The 24,000-nt window shown below is 41.9% G+C and overlaps 1 protein-coding gene across 2 annotated transcripts in view; it reads left to right on the forward strand.

Moving 5' to 3' along the window:
- Window positions 1-24,000, forward strand: part of TFB2M (transcription factor B2, mitochondrial) — a 433,306-nt gene that overhangs the window by 130,825 nt on the left and 278,481 nt on the right. For both annotated transcript variants that reach the window (XM_044061929.1, XM_044061932.1), the window contains 2 exons: window positions 12,839-12,992; window positions 23,254-23,402. In XM_044061929.1, the coding sequence (XP_043917864.1) occupies window positions 12,839-12,992; window positions 23,254-23,402 (303 nt within the window). The remainder of the gene's footprint in view (window positions 1-12,838; window positions 12,993-23,253; window positions 23,403-24,000) is intronic.

The raw sequence follows: 24,000 nt of genomic DNA on the forward strand, positions 1-24,000 counted from the left end.
GTTTTTGTTTAATAAAAAAAATGAATGGAAGTTTTTTTCCTGGAAAAAAAAGTTTTAACCCCAAAAATTAAAAAAAGGGGTTTTTTTTTTTAAAACCCCCTGGGGAAAGGGAAAAAATGAGTTAAATGCTATTAAATTAATATGGTTATGTAAAGTATTTTATTTTTTATGTTTTGTTGCACAGTAGATTGAAAATGGGTTCTAGATTTTTGTAGTTATCACATCATATTTAGATGTATTTCATTGTTATTAATTTTAGGGAAATTGATGATGCCTTGACTGAGGTCACTGTTGCAATATTCCAAACATAAGAGTTGTCTCAGCAAACATCTTTCCAGGGTAACAAAGCTTAACCTGAACTGGATTATACATCCACCTTATGTCCTCACCTCGCAAGAGGTAAATAGGTGGACATACGACTGTAGATTGTCAAAACTGTCTTGTCAGCCTGACCACAGTTTGTGCACCAGTCGGACTGATCATTACTTATTAATTTACATTTGCTGCCTAAAAATAAACAGTTAAGTGACCCATTGGGAAGTCATTCTTTACTGTGTTAAATTATGTCATATCTGTATTAGATGTCATCTAGGAGGGGGTTTTGTTTTGTGAATTCGGTAGGCAGATTCCCTACAAAGATATCCATACCCAGTGATTCTTTTTCCTTACCAGAGAACATGAGTAGAAGGCCTGTTCTGTTTTCCTTTGAGTCAAATACTTTGTGATCCCATTTATCTTTGCTCAACACTTTCTTGAGACCCAGTATCTAAAGCATTTGGCCTACTCCATGATTGTGGATTCCTCCTCTCCTGATGTACCTCAGTCACACAAGAAAATAACTTAAAAGGCCTGTACCTGACACTCAGTCTCCCCACTCAGATTTCGCTATACCTCCTGAGGTTACTGACCCACATTACTTTGGATTCCACATCTAATGCCTTCTGCCATGACTCTGCCAAAGGCCGATATGGTGTTTGAGGGTCATAGAACTGAGAAGACGACTGCTTCTACAGAGATGGTGAACCAAGAATCAATGTTTCAGAGGAAACAGAAGGCTTCCTGCAGGTTTTAGTCAGGTAAGAGATTTCAGGAAAGTTAATTGAGGTACATCAATGCTTTCGGCTGCCCTGCATGGTTCAAGTGGATGTTGCCCCATAGAAAAAGCATTCAGAAGACAAAACATGCCTGTTTTCTTTCACCTCCTAGAGAGAAGGAATGGATGAATTTCTCTCAAGGCCTTTATGGCTGTGAAACCACCTTTCCTTTCTGTTCTTCCTCCTCCTATCTCTCAGAAAATAAACAGTTGCTTCATTTTCCTTTGAAGATGAATATGGCTTTGACCGTCCCATTTTCTGGCCTGTTCCTGTCAGATTCACTCCCATGGCCAGATTCCTTCAGATGATGAGTACTCCATCTCCCCTGACTACCCAGTGAAGAATTTTTTTGTGGAGACCATTATCAACCTGAAGAAACCTTTTTTGAGTGTGAGTTGAGTCAAGTTTCAGAGGTCCAACAAAGATATTGCTACTTTTTTGAAGAAGGTACTCCTGCCCCATTTCCTTTTCCTCCGTTACAGGAGGTCTTTTTGGATGCTTTTCACACCACCTCTACATTTGCAATCTTGTGCTCCTAAAAGGCCAGGCAAGTTTTACAGAATTCTTAATTAGCTTAAATTCCTGTATAAGAACCCTGTGGCTGACCCTTGTGCAGTATCTCTCTTCTGAAAAACCTTCTAAATGGCACCCCAATGCCAATGCCTTCCCCACAGGTAAAGACCTCGGTCCAGGGATAGGTGAAGAAAGAATGTTTTTACCATCTTTACATTCAGGGCTATAACTGCCAGACCTAGATGATGAAGTACCTATTGTCCATACTTAACACTTTGAACAAGGTAGTGGTGGATTCACAGGGCTCAGACTCTAAACAAGTGTTGTTCTTGCTTAATCAGGCTACTCAGGTGGCCAGGCAAAGTATAAAGTGTAGTTATGAAACTATGGAGGCCTTATCCAAAGCAGCTGCTAACCGGCTCTGTCATTTGCAGGTATGCATGGTCACGCAACCAACATATGCAAGAGGATTTCAAAGCCAAGCTTACTGACTCACCTTTAGACAGGAATCTTTTATTTGGTCCACAGGAAGCCAACTTAAAGACTTACAGGAGCAAGACAAAACTGTTGAGGACTGTAGATAAATTTTGCTCACCCTAGATACCAGAGAAACTACCCAGCCAAGCCAATTCTTTTGTTAGACAGGACTTTGTTATCTTCAGAAACACAGGAACTTGCCCAGAGATTTCCAGAGAAACCTCAGTGTGTGCCCAGATCTGGGAGGCCTCCATTTTCAGAAAAATCTGGAGACTTCCAGAGAAATCTCAGTTTGTGCCCAAATCTGGGAGGTCTCCATATTTAGAAAAATCTCTTATCTTCCAGATCACCCCCCTTCCCCTTGGTCCTATCCTGCTTCTCTGCACAAGATGTATCCAGTCCATCTCAAAGTGGGAAAAGATTACCACAGATTAGTCGTCCCTTTCTGTCATAAAAAGGGGTTATGCCATTTATTGGAAAGAACTTTTTCCACTGAATGGCGTACTCCCTTCTCCCCACATTAAAACTTAGCTTCTACCAAGTGTTGTTCAGGAACTACATGTATATGATAGAACCTGCACCCATAAAATTTGTAGGAAGGGTTTTTTTTACTCCAATGAAAGCCTATACTGACTCTGCCTTTTTCCTAAACACTTTCCTAAAAGTGATTAACCTTTCAAATGTTCGCCCTATAGACACTGCTGCTTTTTTATACTTCCACTGGCATACCTAGTCTGCTGGGATTTAAAGAATGCCTATCTACATATTCTCATTTGCCCCTCTTGCAGGAGATCCCCTGAGTTTTGTACTGGCTCATCTTATTTTCAGATTGCTGTTTTGCCTTTTGGGATTTTCACAGCCCCAAGAATGTTTATATAGTGCCTCTCACCAGTAATATCCTCCTCTTGAACTCTGGGATTCAAATTTTCCCTTACTTCGATGATCTACTAGTCCATGTTTCCTCACCACAGAGCCTTCTGCAAAATCACCATTTTTTCCTTAATCTGTACTTGCAGTTCTCCCTTCAGACATTCAAGACCTGGTGTTTCTGGGCTGCAGACTGGACACCAAGAGGATGCAGGCCTGCTTATCTCAGGCCAAGGTGCAAAGCCTTACAGCTTGCTTTCGTAACCTTTCCCCCCTCAGTAGATGCTCTACAGGGGAGCTCCTAAGACCTCTGGGCTTCATGGTAATAACCATCCTAGTACTCTCTGTAGCCAAGTTGCACACAAGGAAAATTCGGTGGTACCTGAAAACAGCATTGTCCCCAACACACTGATCCTCTAGATACAGAGGTCCACCTCATACTTTGTCTCAGGAAGGAGTTCTCATGGTGGGTAGGCCAGGTCAGACTCAACCCAGGGTTTCTCTTCAATCCACAAACTCCAGCTGAGGAAATGTGCATAGACGAGGCCTGTGGAGCTTGAACAAAGTCTCAGAGCTCAGGCAGGTAACAACTCAAGCTCACAGAGGAGCACATCAACCTGTAAAAGATGAGGGCTCTCCACCTAGCACGTCAGGTTTTCACACATGCGGAAACCAGGTCAACTTTGAGTATTCACAGACAACACCATAGTCATGTGGTACATAAACAAGCAGGGAGGCACCAGATCATACCAACCGTGCAGACTAGTACAGAGTGCTTGGGACTTAGCTTACCAGAAGAACATGTCTCTGTTCATCATATACATTCCATCGCAGGATAATGTTCTTGCAGAATCATTAAGCAAGTCTATCAAGGACCTTCATGAAAGGACCCTAAGCAGACGAGTCTTTCTGGACAATCCTACACACATGGGGGACATCTCAGATATCTTTATTTGCCTGAGAGAAACCGCCAACTCTCCCTCTTGCTCCATGACCCCTTGTCCCTCAGCTTGAAGGGCGGTTTCTTCTAGTGGACAGTAAAGCTGTTGGATGAAAAGGCCAATAAAGATTTGTTGAGTTAGAGCTGTAGGTGGCAGATTTAAAGATGTTAGGATTTGAAATGAGTATATTCGAGGGTCAGCTCAGGTTGGATGGTTTGGAGACATGGCCAGAGAGGCAAGATTGAGTTGGTTTGGACATGTGCTGAGGAGGGATACTAAGGATGGAGTTGCTAGGTAAGACGAAAAGATGAAGGCCTAAGATAAGGTTTATGGATGTGGTGAGAAGGAGATGCAGGTGGTTGGTGTGACAGAGCAAGATGCAGAGGACAGGAAGAAATGGAAACAGATGATCTGATGTGGCAACCCCTAATGGGATCAGCTGAAAGAAAAACAGTTTTGCAGCTAAGAAGTGAAGCTATTTTTAATCACAATAAGATTTGTTGTTTTGGTACGAAGAACTTGAAAAAGTGAAGACTTGTGATCACAACAAGATTTTTTACTACTGGTGGGCATTTAATTTATAAATATTTTTTTACTACTACTAGTTGGTGTTTTAGCTTGGCTCGAATAGCTCAAAAGGTTATTCTTTCCTATTTTTTCTTCCAGTGGACAGGGAAGTTTCTGTGTGGCTTCCAAAGGTATTAATAAAAGTTCAAAAAGAAAGACCAGAAATCTTACTGGAGACACCTTTTTTAGCCAAGATGGCATTGGTTCCCTCTTTTCCATCTAGCCAGTGGTATCTGTCACAACCTACCACAAAAGGAGGATCTTATCACACACCAGAAGGGTTCACTGCTTTATGTGAATCTGTCATTTCTCCAACTAAGCTTGTGGATGATGTGGTTCTGATCCCTTTCAGGCACCAGTTCTCAGAGGACATGCTTCTGGTTATCCAGGAGGAGGCAAGGTGACCCACTACTCAAAAAAATCACACATAGCCAAATAGAAGAGATTTCCTTTCTGTTGTCATAGCAATAACCAGGACCCCAAAAAAATCAGAGGTCCATCCATCCTAAGGTATTTGTGCAAATTCATGGATGCAGGTCTCACTTACTCCTCAATCAAGGCCCATTTGTTGGCCATCTCTGCTCGTCTTCCTCTCAGTCCAACTGTTATGTCAAAGCCCAGGGTCAAAAAATTCTTACATTTACGACCCCCAAGGAAGTCCATGCCACTCCTTGGGACCTCAACTTTGTAGTGGAAAAGCTCACTGTACTTCATTTTGAATCAGCTGGTTCAGCAAATGTCAAATTCTGCACTTGGAAAACTATCTTGCTGCTAGTTATCATTTCTGCAAGAAGAGTCTCAGAGCTATAGACACTTGTGGCCATGCCACCGTTACTTATTTTTCACAAGGACAGGGTAACCCTGAAGGTTGACCACTCTTTCTTGCCTAAAGTAGTGAACAGTATATCCCTCAACCAGGGTGTAAACTTCCCTACTTTCTTTCACAGTCCACAGAACAGGGGGAACGACTTCTGCACTCCTTAGACATGCACAGACGTTGAGATTTTATTTGGATAAGACCAAATCTTTTCGTAGGTCAGACCACCTATTTATTTCATTCATAACTCCAAACTGGGCCAGACAGTATCTAAACAAACAATTTTAATCTGGATCTCTTAATTCCATCTGCTTTTATTTTTATCAACATGATAAATCCTTACCCTCCTGCCCTCAAGCTCACTCTACTAGGGCAGTGGCATCCTGGGAGCCTTCTACAAAGGGGTTGTTATCAGAACTATCCTGGAAGTTGCCACCTATTCCTTGGTACACACCTTCATTAAACACTACAGAATTAATGCCTTTTCAATATTCAGAGATGCCTTTGTTAGGTCAGTCCTCTCACTCCATTTGGACAGTTCCTTTCTCTGTTACCAATAACCTCCCCTCAGCTCTTGGATTAACCCATCTGTTTTGAGTATTGCAAAAGTGATCGCAGTCAGAACATAGTACAGTTGTGTGAGAACTTACAATAACAGTGGGTGTTGCAGTATTCTTTCCCACCTTCCTTCACCTCTGTTTGGGATCACATCTCTTTCTCTCTCTCTCTCTCTCTCTCTCTCTCTGCAGGACACTAGGACTGGGGGGTCTTCCACTACTACTTTCTTGGCCTGCTTGTCTGACCAGTCACTTTATCAGGGTTCTTCAGTCTGCTGGCTTGAAGATAGTATGAAGATCTACACTTGTATGGCCATCTGCATACCCCTACACTTACAACCTGAGGCCAGTACATCAGACATACAGTCCAGGGAATATTAAGTTTTGGTACCCCAGTTGGATGTCAGCAGAAATAAGCCAGGCAGTGCATGTGCACATCTTTTCATATACAGGTGTGAATGCATGCATATTCATTAGTAAATTGAGATACTTACATGTACATAGTTTGTCAGGCATCATACAGTAAAATTATAGAAATGTGTTCAGGTCTGTTTAAGGAGAACTGAGGACTGTTGTAGTGAAGACATAAGGAATGCTAATGTTGGTTTGAGGGCGCAAGGTCACTGTGAATCGTACCTCTCAACTGTCCAGATTTTTACCTCATATTTTTGATATTTGTGGATGTTCTTCGTGTATCACTGTTGCAGTCATCACACTTGGGTTATCTGCCTGTAGGTAGCCCTCAGTCAGCCCGAATACCAGAGTTTTGGGATTTCTGTGTCTGATGCTGTCGCCTCTTCCACGACATCAGGTCATCATGGATATAAAACATGCAGCCGATGCCATTACATCAGCTTTTCTTGCTGAAAAGCCCGAAGCAGAAGCAGTTCGCAAGTGCCAGTCGGCCACTTCCTGAAATTTTTGCTTTTCGGGTTTCAAACCTGAAGACTTCTAAAGCTAAGTACCCCGTTGGGATCCTTTTTTTCTTGCTCTAACTGATGTCAGAAAAAGTTAACAATTGTCTTGTCTGTGGAAAGCAAATAGCTCACAGAAATTTTCATTCTTACTGCGTCATCTGTTTAGGCCCAGACCACGACGTTCCTCGCTGTAGGTTTGGTGCTTTGTTTAATGCCCAAACTATTCGTCGTCGGGCTATCTTTGATGCCAAATTCTTTCGCTCTCGTTCTCCATATTCCAATATGGCTTCGATAAGCCATCCTACTACCAATCTTCGGGAAAAAATGTAAGGATAAAGACAGAGACAGACTGCATAGATCCAAAACTGCCGATGATGCTTCCATTAAGCTAGTCGCCAGTCCACCGGTACTCAGTGAAGTGCCTTTGCAGCCCCTGATACCCGCTTCTACAGATTCACAGGCCTTTGGTAAGACCCTTTCGGAGTCCAGTATGCCGCGAGATGCTTCTTCGACTATGGAACCTGCGGATGTCTCTACCTTGGATGGGTCCGGAGCCGCTGTGCAGGCACTGGCTTCTGAGGGTGTGTTCCGACCTTCCAATATGCGCTTTAAACTGACAGCTTCGTTTTTGACTAAAACTACTGAGTTTCTCAGGCCCAGAGTTCGTACTAGGCGTAGAAAACCGACGACCAAATCGCATGCTCAAGCTCCCTTGCCACAGAAACAAATGCTTAGAGTGGCTGAAGACCTTATAACTTTAATTAGGGGAAGCCAGCCTTCCCCCTCTAAAAGACAAAGAATTGATTTTCCTTCTGATTCTACAGACCATGAGTTCGATGACTCTGATCCCTCCGATTACCAGGACATACCCTTATCTACCTATGAGGATTCAGATGCAGAGGATTCCATTCCCTCTGCCTCCCCTCCAGAGGACTTTTCTTTTGTTGAAACCTTGCATACTTTAAGAGAGCATTTCCACTGAGAATGCCAGGACTACCCTCAGTCCAAAAAGAGACTCCGAGAATTTTTAGACTTGCCTCAGCACAGGCTTCTAGCTATACCCCCTGTCCTGGACATTGTAGATGATGTCTTCATGGAATCCAGTCTTAATCCTGATGCTTTACCACCAGCTCCTAGAAAGCCTAACGAGTACTACAGAGTACCTGACTCTCTCAAATTTCTCTTTAAGAATCCCACTGCGGATCTGGAGACTATTTCCCAGGGACCTAAAGGCATTAAGGCTACTACAGCCAAAAACCCTACCCCTTCGGACAGGGATTCTAGAGCTTTAGACCGATGGGATAAGAAGGTATATACCTCTGCAACTCTTGCCATCTGGGCTTTGAACTGCCAGTTTCACATGTTGAAGTACCAGCAGCATATTATGGAACTATGGTCTGATGAAGCAATTAGTTTTGCGAAAGCGCTCACAACTGTTTTTATTTATTGTTTTGTGTTATTAAAGACGCTATTGTGTGGTACCTCGGTGTATTTTTGGTTATATTGTGGAACTAATTAAACAAAAAATGTTGTTGCTTCCAGATTGTACAGAAAATAAAGATTTACAACAGTTAATGCATTCTGCAAACCAAGTTAGTAAACATACTTTGCAGTGTGGTTTTGATGCCTTAGAAGCATCTTGCAGGGCTGCTGTCACTGGGTCTGTACTGAGAAGGCATGCTTGGCTGAAGGAGCAAATCTTGCCAGACCATGTCAAAGCAAAATTACTAGATGCTCCATTAAACCAGGAAAGGTTGTTTGGCACAAATGCAGAAGAAGTTCTTAAAAAGATGGAGGAAAAAGCTAAATATATGCAAACTGTTAAAGATTTCTTACAGGTGCAGCCACGATTCACTAGGCATTGACTTTCTAAAAACTGGTCCTTTCCAGTCCCTCCCAGGCATTCTCAGTCCAAACCCAGGGACAACAGGCCACCAAGACTACAGTCTCAGGGTATGCAGAGATCTAAACAATGGAGCGCTCCCTCCTCTGAAACGGGGAGTGGTAAGCCATCCCCTTATGGAAAAAGTTCACAATGACTTGTTTATCTTCCTTTCCAGCAAAGCCCAAGTACTTGCACCCCTAGGAGGAAAACTCACCCTATATGCAAAAAATTGGATGTCTGTTACCCAGGACCGATGGATCCTAAGCATTGTATCCCAGGGATACAGATTCTGCTTCCGCGCACTGCCAACCCCAAGCGGGTTGCCAGACCTTCCACCAAACCAGAGGGCAGAGGCTCAAAAGCAAGTACTTTCTCTTCTCAGTGTCAGGGCTATTCAGCCTGTGCCTATAGAGCAAAGGGGACAGGGTTTCTACTCCAGACTGTTCCTGTTGCCCAGAAAAGAGGGCTCTTGGAGCCCTATCCTAGATCTATCAATTCTCAACACCTTCCTGGTGGTCCCAAAATTCAAAATGCTGACTCTGCAACAGCTTCGTCCTATGCTAGCCAAGGACGCCTGGCTAGTCACCCTAGACTTAAAAGAAGCTTATCTGCACATCCCCATAAGGGAATCTTGCAGGAAATATCTACGTTTCAGGGCAGGCTCTATGCACTATCCATTCTCTGCACTTTCCTTTGGCTTATCTACTGCACCTAGGGTATTCACAAAGTGCCTGGCTCTAGCCATTGCATACTGCAGGCAGAGAAATATTCAAATTAACCCACACTTGGACAATTGCCTGATTCAGGTGGACAGTCAGGAATTGCTACTTCAGCACCTGGCATTTATAAAGAGACTTCTAAGTTCTCTGGGGTACACCATCAACAAAAAGAAATCACAACTGGTGCCCAGCTAAAAGATTGTATTCCTGGGAGCAAGCTTGAACACAACTTCCCAGATGGCATTCCTCACTACAGAAAAACAGGTTTATTTGACAAACTACTTCAAACTAATGGCCACCAAAACCCAGCTGTCTGCAAGAAAAATACTGCAAGCTCTAGGGTTCATGGCTTCAAGCATTCTACTAATTCCATATGCAAGACTGCATATCAGGAAATTTCAGTGGTACTTAAAAAAATCTGAAGACCTGGAAACACTGATTCCTGTCCTTCCTTGTCAAAGGGCAGAGTTCCTTTAGTGGGGAGAGGCATGCAACCACAACAAGGGACTTCCTTTCACTCAACCCCTTGCCGCCCAAACCCTGACAACAGATGCATCAGACTTTGCGTGGGGGGCTCACATGGCAGACAAATGCATTCAAGGCAAATGGAGCCCAGGACAAATTCCCCTGCATATCAATCAAAAAGAAATATTAGCTGTACAGAATGCACTGACAGCCTTCAAATACCTTATCTTTCCAGGGCAACTCCTGATAAAGACAGACAACACCACAGTTATATGGTACATAAACAAGCAGGGGGGGGAACTCATTCCTACCCTCTCTGCAGGTTAGCCATGGCCCTGTGGAACACAACCTTGAGCAACCAAGAGCACCTGCAAGCTCAATTCCTGCCAGGCAAACAAAATTCACTGGCAGATAATTTAAGCAGAAATCTACTGGACCCACACGAGTGGAAGCTGGAACCCAACTCATTCAAATTTCTAATCCACAGGTGGGGGACTCCAGAGGTGGACCTGTTTGTCTCCCCCAAAACCATCAATCGAGCAAAGTTTGCACCAGAAATCCCCACAGCCAAGCGTGGAAAGTGGATTCCCTATCCTTTACAGCAGAAAACCTCTCAGTTTATGCCTTTCCCCCTCTGCCCCTCCTCTCAGAAGTACTACTCAAGATCAAACAGGACAGACCAAGGACAATCCTTATTGCCCCAGACTGGCCACGCCAGCACTGGTACCCACTCCTATGCAGTCTGGCAGCAGTGCCACCCTGGCACCTACATCAGACTCCCTCTCTGCTGTCCCAGCAGGAGGGACAGATTTTGCATCCACAGCTGCAAACCCTGAATCTTGCAGCCTGGCTTATCCCCTGAGTACACCACCAGCATTCTTCAGCAAACAGGTGCTGGATGTCATCCTTGAGGCCAGGAGGCCTAGTACTAAGAAATCCTATTCAGAAAAGTGATAAAGATATTGTTCTTGGAGCCAGTCTCAAGGAAAGGACACAGCTGTGCCCACCTTACCTCAAATCCTAGATTACCTAGCAGAGCTACACCACAAAGGCCTATCCTTCTCATCAATTAAAATTCATGACTCTGCCATCTCAGCTCATTACAATACTGAGCCACCTCTATTTTCTCACCCTCTCATCAAACAGTTCTTGAGAGGAGCTAACAATTTAAGGCCCCCGAGGAGAACTCCCACCCCTGTTGGGACCTTAACTTTGTACTAGAGAAGCTCATGCTTCCCCCTTTTGAGGCTACTGCAGCAGAGTTAAAATTCCTCTCTTGGAAAACAGCCTTACTTCCAGCCATCACTTCAGCAAGAAGAGTGTCTGAGTTACAGGCACTAATGGCTGTGGAACCCTTCATTATTTTCCATGTGGACAGGGTTTCCCTCAGGACTAACCCATCGTTTATGCCCAAGGTGGTATCCAATGTGGCTTTAAACCAATCCATGCATTTACCAACCTTTTTCCCTAATCCTCAGAATAAAGGGAAAGGATTCTGCACTCCTCAGACGTGCACAGACAGCTCAGGTTCTACCTTGACAGAACTAAACCTTTCAGAAAATCTGACCAGCTGCTAGTCAGCTTAGCTACAGGGGCAGATGGCAAGGGCCATTTCAAAGCAAACCATTTCCAAATGGATAGCACACTGCATCCATTTCTGATACAAACACCATGGAAAACCTACCCCACAGGGGATCAGAACTCATTCCACTAGGGCTACCTCAACCTCTGTGGCATTTCTCAGGGGAGTCCCCTACCAGGGACATCATGGAAGCTGCAACCTGGAGTTCTCTACACACCTTCAACAAGCATTAACACTTACCTATTTTTTTGTAAATCCAGAGCTGAATTTGCCACAGCAGTCTTACAAGACCTGCTAGCCAGCCCCAATACTTTTAGACTGCCTCCACCCTTCCTTAGCTTTGGGAATCAACCCAAGTGTGATGACTGTAACAGTAAAACATGAAGAACATAGTACAGTTGTGTACACTTACCATAAATGTAGATGTTCGAGTGTATTCACTGTTGCAGTCCTGGTTACCCTCCCTCCAGCCCCCTGACTTTTCTATTCTTTCCACCTGTCCTCTTTTTGGCCATACCTTATGGCAGTGGTATTTACTTTTTTCTGGAGGTGTTCCACACCATGTAATTGCTTCCAATTTTGGGGGCTCCTGACATCTGGGGCAAGAAAAACTGATGTAATGGCATTGGGTGCATGTTTTATACCCATGATGACCTGACATCATGGAAAAGGTGACCACATCCGATGCAGAAATCCCAAGACTCTGGTATTCGGGCCGACTGAGGGCTACCTGCAGGCAGATAACCCAAGTGTGATGACTGCAACAGTGAATACACTCAAACATCTACATTTATGGTAAGTGTAGACTGTACTTTTTCTGGCAAATCACCGAAGACTGAATTCAATAAATGACATACATTTTGAGTTTCAGATTTCATGTCTTTCAGAAAGTACATGTTAAGACAGATCTTGTTCTAGCAACTTTCTGAGTTTATAAGGACAGTATTTAAAGTATGACCCTACTTTTGTATCTTTGTTCCCCCCATTATTTTAGGCTTTGTCCAGATTTCTTACTCTAAGAGGTGGTATATGAATGCTGGCACTGTGCTTTCTACACTGTCCATTGTAACAGAAAGATATTCTACAAATGTCAACTCACTTGGGTCTTTAAAGATTTTTGAATGTGTGGAGTTCTTATCCTGCTGTTCTTTATGGCTCTTGGAATACATTTATTAAGGATTTCGTGTTCTTTATGCTGAAGTTCTACTTTCATCATCTTATTTTAGTGTTTGATTACACACTAGTTAATGTTTTATACTGTAGTGTAAACATAAGGGAAATTCTGAGGGTATGCTTGCAGTATATGGTGCTTTTTCTGTTTGTACTGGTTTTCAAAATTTAGAATTAAACAGTTGGTTATTCAGCAAATTGGTTTACTGCTTATTTCATCAGTGTAATTCATCTTTGTTTTGACTTGTGCTTTTGTTTCATTTTCAGTCTTTAGAGAACCATCTAAATGGTCGGCTGGAGGTTGTTCATTGTGATTTCTTCAGGCTTGATCCCATTACCACTGGAGTCATTAGGCCACCAGCTATGTGTACAACAAAGCTATTTCATGACTTGGGAATATCTGAGGTCTCTTGGAATGACGGTAAGAAAAAATAAAGGAAGCTATAGTTCACGTTGTCTGTCTTGAAAATTAACTCTTATTAAAATGTCCTGCAAATCTTCATTTTTTTGTCAGAATGTAATTAAGTACACCAGAGTGGACTTTTCAGGTGTCAAGAATTTTTGAATCTGGAAAATGGTAGAATCCTGGCCGTAAATATGTGCATAGTGTGGTATTGTACATGCAGTCCTGGATGCAGGCATTTGTGTTTTGGGTACAAGCTTTCAACCATCCTTTTCTGTTTGTCTTTTCTTCTACGTTGTTTTTATCCCCAGTGTGTTATAAGGGCAGTGGAAAAATGATAATCTGAGTTTGGAGTTCATTCCCTGTATCATTAGGACTAGGGCCAACAAGACTTGGCCCAGATGACAGAACTTTTCCAGGTAAGCATGCCACTCTTTTTTTCCCATGAAGTGTGCTGCTAAGGACCCCTCTCCCAGATCTCTTCAGCCATGCTTCTAGTCAGTCAATAGGAGAAAATTGACACAGGCTATCTGACTTGTAAAAAAAAAAAAAAAAAAAAAAAGTGTGTAAAGTGTGTTTATCTCCTTCCATAAGTTATTAATCCGGTCATTGTGCTCCTTTTTAACTTCCCAGCTGTCTTTCTTCTAATTTAAGGCAAGATTTCTCCATTTTTCCCGCTTAATATAGTTTAGGATTTTTTTCCTCACCCATTATTATTTGATATCTTTCTTGGTTAGTTTTGATGAGCTACATTTGTCTTTTCTGCAGTTTATAGCTTTTGTGGCAGATCTATTGACATTTTATTATGAATTGTATCTGACAACACATTTTTTTCAGTTGAGTATTTTATTTTTGGCTGTGACAGTTTTGTTGCTGTTCTTAGTTTGTTTTTGAGAGATTGGTTGGTGTATTGTCTTTGGACATTATGAATTAGGAGTAAAATGAATCAAAAGAATCTGGGAAGTGCAAGTGCAGGGGAAAAATCAATTCACGAGATACGTGATGTGTGAAGTATCTTGTGGGGAGGTGCATTTCTCAGAACTGTGTAAGTTACTGCCTCATTCAAGCCTTCTGCCTTAAAAACTGATATAATCACCTGAATTTGAAGCAGCATAGGGTAGTACTGGACATAAGCCTTCAAAGGTTTCCCTTTAGCTTCAGGTGATCCAGGTCAAAGCAGAATGGGCACTTAAGTGTCTTTTCATCAGAACTCATCCTTGAGGAAGCCAGACAATCCTGAGTCAACTTCTTGCAGTCCCCATCCCTCAGGTAAGATGGGGAAGCTGATGACAGAGACATCATTGAAGAGCCCAGGTGTGGTGGTCCCAGTTCTAAAGAGATGTAATAGGAACTTTCAGCTGCCCAAAGATTGGACAAGACTTTGCCTTCAGCCTCATTATTAACTAGGCACAGCTGCCTTGAAGAAAACTCCCACCTCTCAGAGCCTTGTGGCTCATAAAACAGTCTCATGCATCTTGGACTATATGGGAAAGTAGGTTTATTTGTCCTTCATTTTCACCTAGAGTGCAATAAACTGTGTATATTTCATATTGTCAGATTCCAAAGGGACTTTGTTCAGGAGACATACTCTGTAAGGGTCAGCAGGAGGAGAAAACAAAAAGCTCCTCTCCCTGCTATTGACCTTAAGGAGCTACTCTCATAGATGTTGACCCCGTCTTTCTTATCCAGCATCTAAATGAGTCTTTTACATAATGTGGCATATGGGACACCAAGGGCAACCAGCACTAGCATTACACTAGGGTAGATTATCTTCCACTAGCTTAATGGTTTTGCCAAGAGCACTAAGGCCAACTTGGATGCTTGTCTCCTGTTTGGTCAGGTGGATAAAGCTAAACTTCAAGAGTGGGACGTCAAGGTATGTAGTGCTATTGAGGACAGATTCCAACCCCCTCAGTGTACATTTCTTAGGTCACAAAAGAAAGAATCATGTAGAGTCACGTAAAGCAGATTGCTGAACTGAAATCTTCTAAAATGATTGCCAAAGCTACTGTCACCCATCCACTGAGGATTTTTTCCCAAGGGAGGGAGCCTCACTTGATGAAGCACCCACCCCAGACTTGTGTACACCAACTCTGACATCACAGAGCAGTGGAGAAAGATGTACACTACACTGTTAGTGAAAGTAGTTTTTGAAGGCATTCTTCATGTTTTTAATGTTTGACAAAACTGCTGTTGACAAATTCACAAGAACCCTGGAGCAGCTTGTGACATTAATTTTTCTTTAATATAGCGAGCTGTGGTTCACTTATGGGAAATCTGGAAGATGCCTATAGGCCAAGGTAACTTCCTGAATGGATTTCCGCCCAAAGGAGGTCAACCTTGACAGAAAAATCAGAGGTACTAAGGTATTTCCCTTGATGATCTGATCCCTGAGGGTTGCCCAGCTGCTACACTCTGGAGCCATTCAGGGTTGTTCTGTCCCTCCACTTGTCCTTATGGATGGCCGTCACATAGGACAAGTGTATGGGGATGGCTATATCCAGAGACTAATCTTTATTTCCTTAACTGTGCCTAGTCCTTGGTCTGTACCACTTCCCCATGACCCACCTGTGACCAGAAACCTTTTTACTGAAAGGGTCATCCAGGAGGTCCTACTAGTTCAGTATGGGCTAGGCTTTTTCTTCAGCTTCTGTTTAGTTTCTGGAAAGATAAAGGCCCTCAAGCCCATATGATACCTTAATTGCCTAAATCAGTGCATTCCAAATGAGCCCCTTTGCATGTTCTTGGCACATTTCATTCCTCTGTATCTCCAAGAAAGTGACTAGATTGATTTCTCGGAACTTTCAACATGCTTGTATATACTTAAAATTAGCAAAGGAGTCTCAAAGGTTACTGTACTTTGGAATAAGAGCTGATCATTATCAGTTATGGAAGCCTCCATTTGATCTCACCTGTACTATCTTGATGTTCACCAAATGCATGGTAGTAGTGACAGCTCATTTAAGGCTACAGGAATCCAAGGTTTTCCCTTAACTGAATGATTGATTCATGGCAGCTGCAACTATGGATTACCTTTGATTAGCCAGATAGTACCTTCGGTTTCTGTTAGCATTCTTGGGCATCATAGTGATTACCAGGAAAAGACTCGTCTGGTGTCTGCACACCGTAATATTCACAGAATGTGTCATGGAGAAGGTCTCTTCTGCCAGACAGGTTTTCTCTTCAGTAGTCAGTATCCCAGGTTCTTCATCCACGAGTGGTTCCAACTTCTGTTTATCTCAAGGTGCTAAGTTTTATCCTTTTCAATTTACATGGTACTCCGTCACCTCATTTTTATATGAAGGTTTTGCAGTGGTCTCTGAGCAATCAGTGGAACCAATTTATAGATCCTCTTTGGTCAAAATATCAAATAAGTGCAAAGATCACATCCATGGTAGATTCACTGTGCTCATTCTAACTCCCAGCATAGTTGTGAGGGTTAACTCTTGCTTCTGCTCTAGTATGGGGTGGGACATTTCCAAGAGTAGGTGGTCCATAGAGCTTGGTTACAGGTGATGGCCCCTCTGCATATCACTGTTTTGGAAGAGGGCAGTCCTTACCTTGCAGGCAATTCAAAATGGTCTCCGTCTAGGAGCACTTGACATCCAGAGCAGTGTGTTTTTTATCAGCAGGCAGTGGAAACCCACTTGTAATCCCTGGCTCGAGAAGCTGTAAGAGTCTGGGAATGGGTCTTTGCAACCAGTTGCTTTCTTATAGCCAATCACTTCCTGTGAAAAGCCATTTTGTTAGTGGGCTGGCATAGCTGCTGTTTCCTGATGGCTCTTCAATGTTCCCATAGTCTGTCTTTAGCCAGGATACTCTTCAAGCAGTGGGGAACAACTGTTCCTGCATTTGCAGCTGTTAGGGGAATGAGCTTCTTTTCCCTTATTCCATCCTTAGGAGATTACCTCAGAGAGGCACTGGTCCCGCAGTGGCTCCTAGGTCTACTTTATACTTTTATCCCATTTTGGGAAACCAAAATGCTGAAGGTCACAGTCATTCTGATAGCCTAATTTTGGTTAAATATATGGTTCACACTGCCTCACCTCAAGGACAAACTTATACATTTGAGACCATCAGCATACACCTGTCTCCTGTCTAGCAAGTATTGCGTTGACGTTCTTTCCCTTCATCTAAAGGCATGGTTTCTGCAGTCCTGGTGATGGCCATTGAACCTTCATACCAAGATCAGTTAGTACAAATCCTTTCTACTTCCCAGTAACATGTCACAAGAAAAACATGAAAGTAAATGGAATAATTTTTCCATTTTGCATTGACCTGGGGCATAGATTCCTTTATGGTCTCCCTGGCTCCAGCTATACTATTTCTCTCCCGTCCATGACATAGCTCAGACATGTGCATTTCTGAACTATCTCACTGGCCTAATTTGCTGTGATACTTTATAGTGATTGTTTATGTTCTGTACTGAAGATGTTTATGTATTTTGTCTGATTGCTTTATAAATATCTACATGTATTGCATTTACTGTTCACTTCTTATGTACATGTTTGCATTTTGGCCCAGGAGGTGGCTAAAAATAGTCCAGTAGCAATCCCAACAGCCCAGTAAACAAGCTTTAGTAAGTCAGATAGAAGCCAGTAAGATACACAACCGATTTATTGATTGAGTGCTTTCGTCTCACAATAGAAACTTCATCAGAATACATTGTAACCAAAAATCCCACATTTATACATTGTCTTAATCACATAAAATGAAATCACTTCCTCTATACAAAAAGCGAACTCATACATAAATACAAATGTTGTTGTTGTGTCTTTCGGCTTTTCCCGGTTAGGGCTCGCCACAGTGGAACTCCGGTCCGCTAATGATTGACAGTAGATTTGTACATGCCGAGTTGCCAGCCCTGATGCACAACCTTAACGAAGGTACGCCCATTCACGCATGTCTCCAAACAGAAGACGCTCTAGCGGAGAATCAAATAACTACTTAAAAATACTATGTGACATCATCCTATGTAAAACACTTGCATATAAAATTCTGCTTTAAGTTTTAAAATAGAAGTAATAGAAATTGCAGTGTTAAGTCCTGGTGCCTCAGAGGCATTGGTTCTCATTTGCCATCTGAGCTCTTTAAGTTCTAGATGTTAATTCAAGGGTCCCCCCTCTCTCACCCAAGGTGACTTGCTCAATGACAGTGAACTTGAAACTGTGTCCTGGGCACTAGCCAATATGTGCAGCTAGGGCGTTTTTTGTTTAATTCCTACCAATGTCATAATAATGTTGGTAGATTCTAGTTCTCAGTACAATGATGTTTTTTCCTATGTAAAAACATGGACACAGAGAGCACTTAGCTAGATATATAACTCCCTTACTACTGCAAGTGAACTTGCTCCGTATTATGTATCCACCATAATTGGGTATATATACCTCCTTGCCTTCCAAGATATATTTGCATTGCATGCAAAACCCACATTTTATCATATCACCCCCATTCTTACATTCGTCTTTCTGTAGGTTTCCATTATGTTTTTTATGCTGGTGTCTTTTTTATAAACAGTTTTATGGAATGTTCCTACCAAATCAAGGTGTTCCGGGTTCGCACTAAATATGTGCCAATTGCGTGTTAAAATCCTTTTGATATTGTAGAACTGGTTGTTAAATCTAAATACACTTGATTTGTTAAAGTGATTCCCTTTTTTATGTACATCCACTTCTTCACTGCTATGTGTTTTCCCTAACAGAGGAAAAAAGTGCCCATTCTCTGTTACAACTTCCTTGAATATCCCATCCACAAATGTTTCTGGGTATCCTCTCTTTGTCAACATATTTTTTAATATGTTCAACAGATGTACAAATTCATCATGTTCTGATACCATTCTAGCTATCCTAACCCCTTGTCCTTTTACTAGGGATTTTTTCAGTGACTGGATGGCAACTATTGAAGTGTAGGAGGGTGTTGGAATATGTGGGTTTTCTGAAAATATTGGACATGAATTGTTTGATGTTCCTGTTTTTTTGTAGTGTGATGTCCAAGTAATGGATGGTATCCCATGTGATAGTACTCGTGAATTCCAGAAATTCAGTGTTCTGCTCTATAAATTCCAGGAAATTGTGCAATTCCCCCTCACTTCCTTTCCAGAAAACAATGATGTCGTCCAAAAAACGACCGTAAAATGTCTAATAATCAGTGTATATACTTTTAAACACAATCTCCTTCACCCAGAATGACAAGACAATGTGGTGAAAATGGGGGCACACTCTGCCTCCATTGCTACCCCCTTGCACTGTCGAAAAAGTTGGCCTTCAAAAATGATAATGTTTATATCTAAGACCAACTCCATCAAGGTCTTAATAGTGAGAATGCATCCATGGCTGATATTATTATGTTGGCACAGGAAGCTATAAAACCACTCGATGCCCATGTCGTGTAGAATAGCTGAAAATAAATCTCTTATATTAGTGGTAGCAAAAATTAAATCGTCACAGTATTTATCATTGGTTATTTTACCTAAGCAGTCCCAGGAATCTTTTAAAATCCTTGGGCAGTCTTTGAGTACATTTTTTAGCTGACTATCAATAAACCTAGCTATAAGATATGTTTTTGAAGCTAATGCATCCATTAAAGGTCTAAGGGGGGGGGGGCAGTGCCTCTGATGCACCAGGACCTAACAGTGCAATTTCTATTCGTTCTATTTTAAAACTTAAAGCAGAATTTTATTTGCAAGTGTTTTATATATGATGATGTCACATATATTTTAAGTAGTCATTTGTATTTGTGTGTGAGTTCACTTTTTGTATAGAGGAAGTGATGTCATTTTATGTGATTAAGACAATGTATAAAAGGTGGGGTTTTTGGTTACAATGGTATTCTGATGAGGTTTCTATTGTGAGACGAAAGTGCTCAATCAATAAATCGGTTGTGGATCTTACTGGCTTCTATCTGGCTTTTTATATCAGTTTGTGGTTCAAGTGTGCTTGTCATAAACTTAAATAAAACAGCAAGTCTTTTGTAATATAACTTGTTAGAACCTGAACTTTTGTTGCCTGAGATCATTCTAGCTGTTTGATGTGCTCTGTGTTGAAGGATGAGGCACCTCTAGGTAGGGCAGCAGACCTTGCTCCATTGTACTGTTTGTGCATTTAAGTGATAGATGTCAGGGAGTGGGAACATGACGCCCCTGCAATGAAGCAGGAGCCTTTGTCAGCCCCCATGAGTGGGATTAGGGCCAAATAAAAATACTTCTTATGGCTGCCTGTATGACAAACACACTAGGGATTCCTCTTTCCATAATGGTCTTCAAAGGTGAGATCAGGAAAAGGATTTGGGAAAGCAATAACAAGTCCTTGGCAAAATTTCATGCATTGTTAGCCAATTAATATGTCTTGGTACAAAAAAAAGAGGCTGAAAATTGAATGCTGTTTTTTGATTATTATTGCAGTTCTGTCTCAGGGCGGCCACGGTGGTGCAGTGGTTAGCATTGCCACCTCACAGCAAGAGGTTCTCCAGTTCGATCCTTGGCTGGGGTGCCTTCTGTGCGGAGTCTGCATGTCCTCCCTGTGGTCGCGTGGGTTTCCTCCGGGTGCTCCGGTTTCCTCCCACATCCCAAAGACATGCTGCAGGTGGATTGGACACTCTAAATTGGCCCTAGGTGTGCGTGTGAGTGTGCCTTCTGTGGAAGGTTGGGCGCCGGGCTGGCAACTCGACACTGTAAAACTCCACTGCAAATCAATGTGCGGACAAGGTGATCTGCTGTGGCGACCCCTAACAGGGAAAAAGCCGAAAGAAGAAGAAGAAGATTGCAGTTCTGTCTCAAATGATTGAATTTAAACATTAAACAAAAAAGCCTGAAAAGCACAAATTTTGTATTTTTATAGTGTGATGTTCAATATAGTCCGCATTTATGATTTATGTACAGGTAAACTATTAGGATTGGGCATTACAAGATAAATAGCATTTTAGTGTGAAGGTGTGGGATGAGTAACATTTGTGTGCTGAATGTACATAATTTATTCATTTGGTAAATACACATGAGCTGCTACTAGTCTTTTCTTCAGACATTATGCATGCCATAAATTTGGAGAGCCTTAACATGGAAAATAGGAATGAAGAGGTGGTAAGCAGTGTGTGGCATTTCAGTGCAAATGCATTTCTAAATTTTAAACATTAAAACATTGCAGTCTTAACTTAGCATTATAGGAAGAGCGGCATTATGTATGAGAATATTGAGGAACAATATTGTTTGCCAGTAGGTAAGACAGTTTTAACCACCCTGCTTGTAAAGGAGATAAATTGTAGACTGTCAGTGTGATTATTTCCATTAATTAACTGTTGGGATACAATTACAGTCCCAACCTCTAGTACATAGCTATGTAGAAGGGAGTTACCCTGTTTGCTACTTATAGACTGTTTTCAAAATGTCTGGTACACATAAACCCCGATCTTCAGACTTGTGTGGCTGTGTCTTGAGTCTTAATCACATGGTTTCTGTAGTTGTGCTGCAGATAAGGTGTGAGATATGTTTGGTAATTTAGGTTCTGCCATGGTGCAGTTCCTTGTGAATCAGACGATTCATTTCTCACTGCATCTGTTCTTTGGCATTTTTAAGTTCCATGTCTGAGGTTTAGAAAATGATTGAGACAGAGTATCTTAAGGATTGTGGCATGGTTGTTTTAAGCTGTCTGAACATGGTTAGTCAGATAACTGGCAAAGCTACAGTTTTGGCTGTGATTTTTCTGTGTAATGAATGGGAGAAGCAGCTTCATATAAAAGACAGCTGATCGCAATTCAGAGGTAGCTTTCCTTGGGATGGAGATACCAGTCATATCCCCGCTGCTGTCTGCAGCTACATAGATGCTGTCAACATAAAGCAAATTATTTCAGCAGATGGTAAAGTTACACAGGTGGTAGACGTTGCAGGAACCAGCTATATGCTAGAAAACCATGGCATGTGGAATGTGTGAATCTGCTTTGCCTGTAGCTGGAGTGTTGCATAGGCAGAAGAGGAAATAAGCTGCCATAGACACTGTGACATGTCATTTGTCACATGGCACCCTATTAGTTGTACAGACTGGAGAGTATTGCTCAAGTAGCTCTGTTGTACACAGCAGTTATTCTGTATGTCTGCCTCATGCTACCCTCATTGTAGAATACAAATGGTTTTCCTAATTGTCACATTTTTATGAGTGTAAACCCTGCATATGTGAGCTGCTTGGCATGTCACGTTTTGTGCTGTGCTTGTGGAAGGGATTGGACTCAAGAGTAGGAGAGACTATATTATTGACAGTTATGGTCTCCAAGTACTGATGAGCAAGAGGAATACTTTGTATTGTGTCTGCATTAGGGACGGGACTGCGAAGTAGAGATTTTAACCTTAACTGGCTCTACCATGCATGCAGGAGGAGTAAGTTGTTTGCACATTAACTCTGTGTGTCATGGAATTATCCAGCATAGAACATGGGAAGGGTGTGATATAGGTGTGCCTCAAGGACAGAACATCAAGGGAGATGGTGAGAGTAGCCATTCATTTTGTATGCTGAGAGCTGCACTGCAAGGGATGGTGGAATGAAGTAATGATTTTTAGTTGCAAACTACTACACCTGGGGGATATGGCTAATAAATTGGTGTGCCAGGGATGGAAGAGCAAAGTAAATGTTTTTATTTGGAAATGTGGTGAGACTGGATCGCAGTGTGGAAGTTGTGTGTACCCTCTAAATTTTATGTGGAAGTTGTTTACTCTGTAAATAATGTGTGTTGGTGACAGGACTGGAGGGGGGGGGGTAGGGAGAGTTACTGTCAGTACACATGTTGGAGACTGAATTGCAAAAAAAGGTTAAAAATTATTTGAGACCTTAACGTTGGGAAAGGGATGCTGTCTTCATCTTGAGTGTAGGGGATAAGATTCTTATTAGCAGGAGAGCTGTACCTACTGCTTTGCAAGATGTGCCTTGCCCACTTCCCAGTATGTCCCAGGTAGTATAGCTGGTAATGGCAGCAGAGGCCCCTCGTCAGGGCAGTATGTTACTTTAGTCAGCAAGATTTAGACATTATGATTCTTGGAAAGAGCTGTGCTTCTTAACATGTTCTGCATTAGGCAGTTTTGATTTCCTCATGAATTGTGGGAGCTGCTTTTAGTATGTGAATGACATCTTCATTTAAACATTGTAATTAAAAGGTAAGGAGCTGCTTTTTTTATTTTTGTATTTTATTTGTTTCCAGTTGTATTCCACCAGCCTACTGCACAGTTGCATGAAAAATGTCTCAACTTTTGTCATTGGCACTACTGCAGTAATCTTAATTTTTTTTTTTTTTTTTTTAACAGATGTACCCGTAAAGGCTGTTGGGATATTCGGTCAAACACATGAAAGAAACATGTTGTGGAAACTCGTATATGCCTTGTATGAACGTATTTCTATATACAGATATGGAAGGATTGAACTTGTAATGTTTATGAGTGAAAAAGAATATTTGGTATGTGTTAGTGCTTCATTGTTATGGATGCATTTTGAAATAAAACTTTTTTATTATTATTTTAGTTTGTAAAAGTGCTCCGCTTTTGTTCATTTTATTTTTAAAATACCACTTAATTGGTTTTCATTTGTACATGATGCACGAAGATTAGAACAGATATGTGGCTGAGCCATGTATGGAAACAAGGTGTGTAAGGAAAGCTGGTGATGCAGTCCAAAAGTCTAGGAAGTCATAAAAGAAAGGAGTACAAGATAAAGTGGAAGGCAAAAAAGACAGACCAGGCAAGGAGTACAGATTGCTTAAAACAGGTTGAGAGCAATAGCAATTGTAATAGCAAAGAACAAGGCATCAGGTTTAGTCGAAGTTTCGTGAAAGTGACTCAGTAGATGGCACTGAGGACTGTATCAGGTTACAAGGCAAAGACAGAAAAATGAAAAAGTTAGTCATCTGACTATTCATAAGGGATGCCAACAACAACCTACTCACCAAAATTCCAGTTCCCACTAATTACCACATCGATGGGAGCCCACAGAACACTGAAGGTGTTATAAGAGATCTGGGGACACAGGTTAACAGTAACCTCTCCTTCGACCACCAC

The sequence above is a fragment of the Protopterus annectens genome, chromosome 1.part0, assembly GCF_019279795.1.
Source record: "Protopterus annectens isolate FY-2018-M chromosome 1.part0, PAN1.0, whole genome shotgun sequence".
NCBI lineage: Eukaryota > Metazoa > Chordata > Ceratodontiformes > Protopteridae > Protopterus > Protopterus annectens.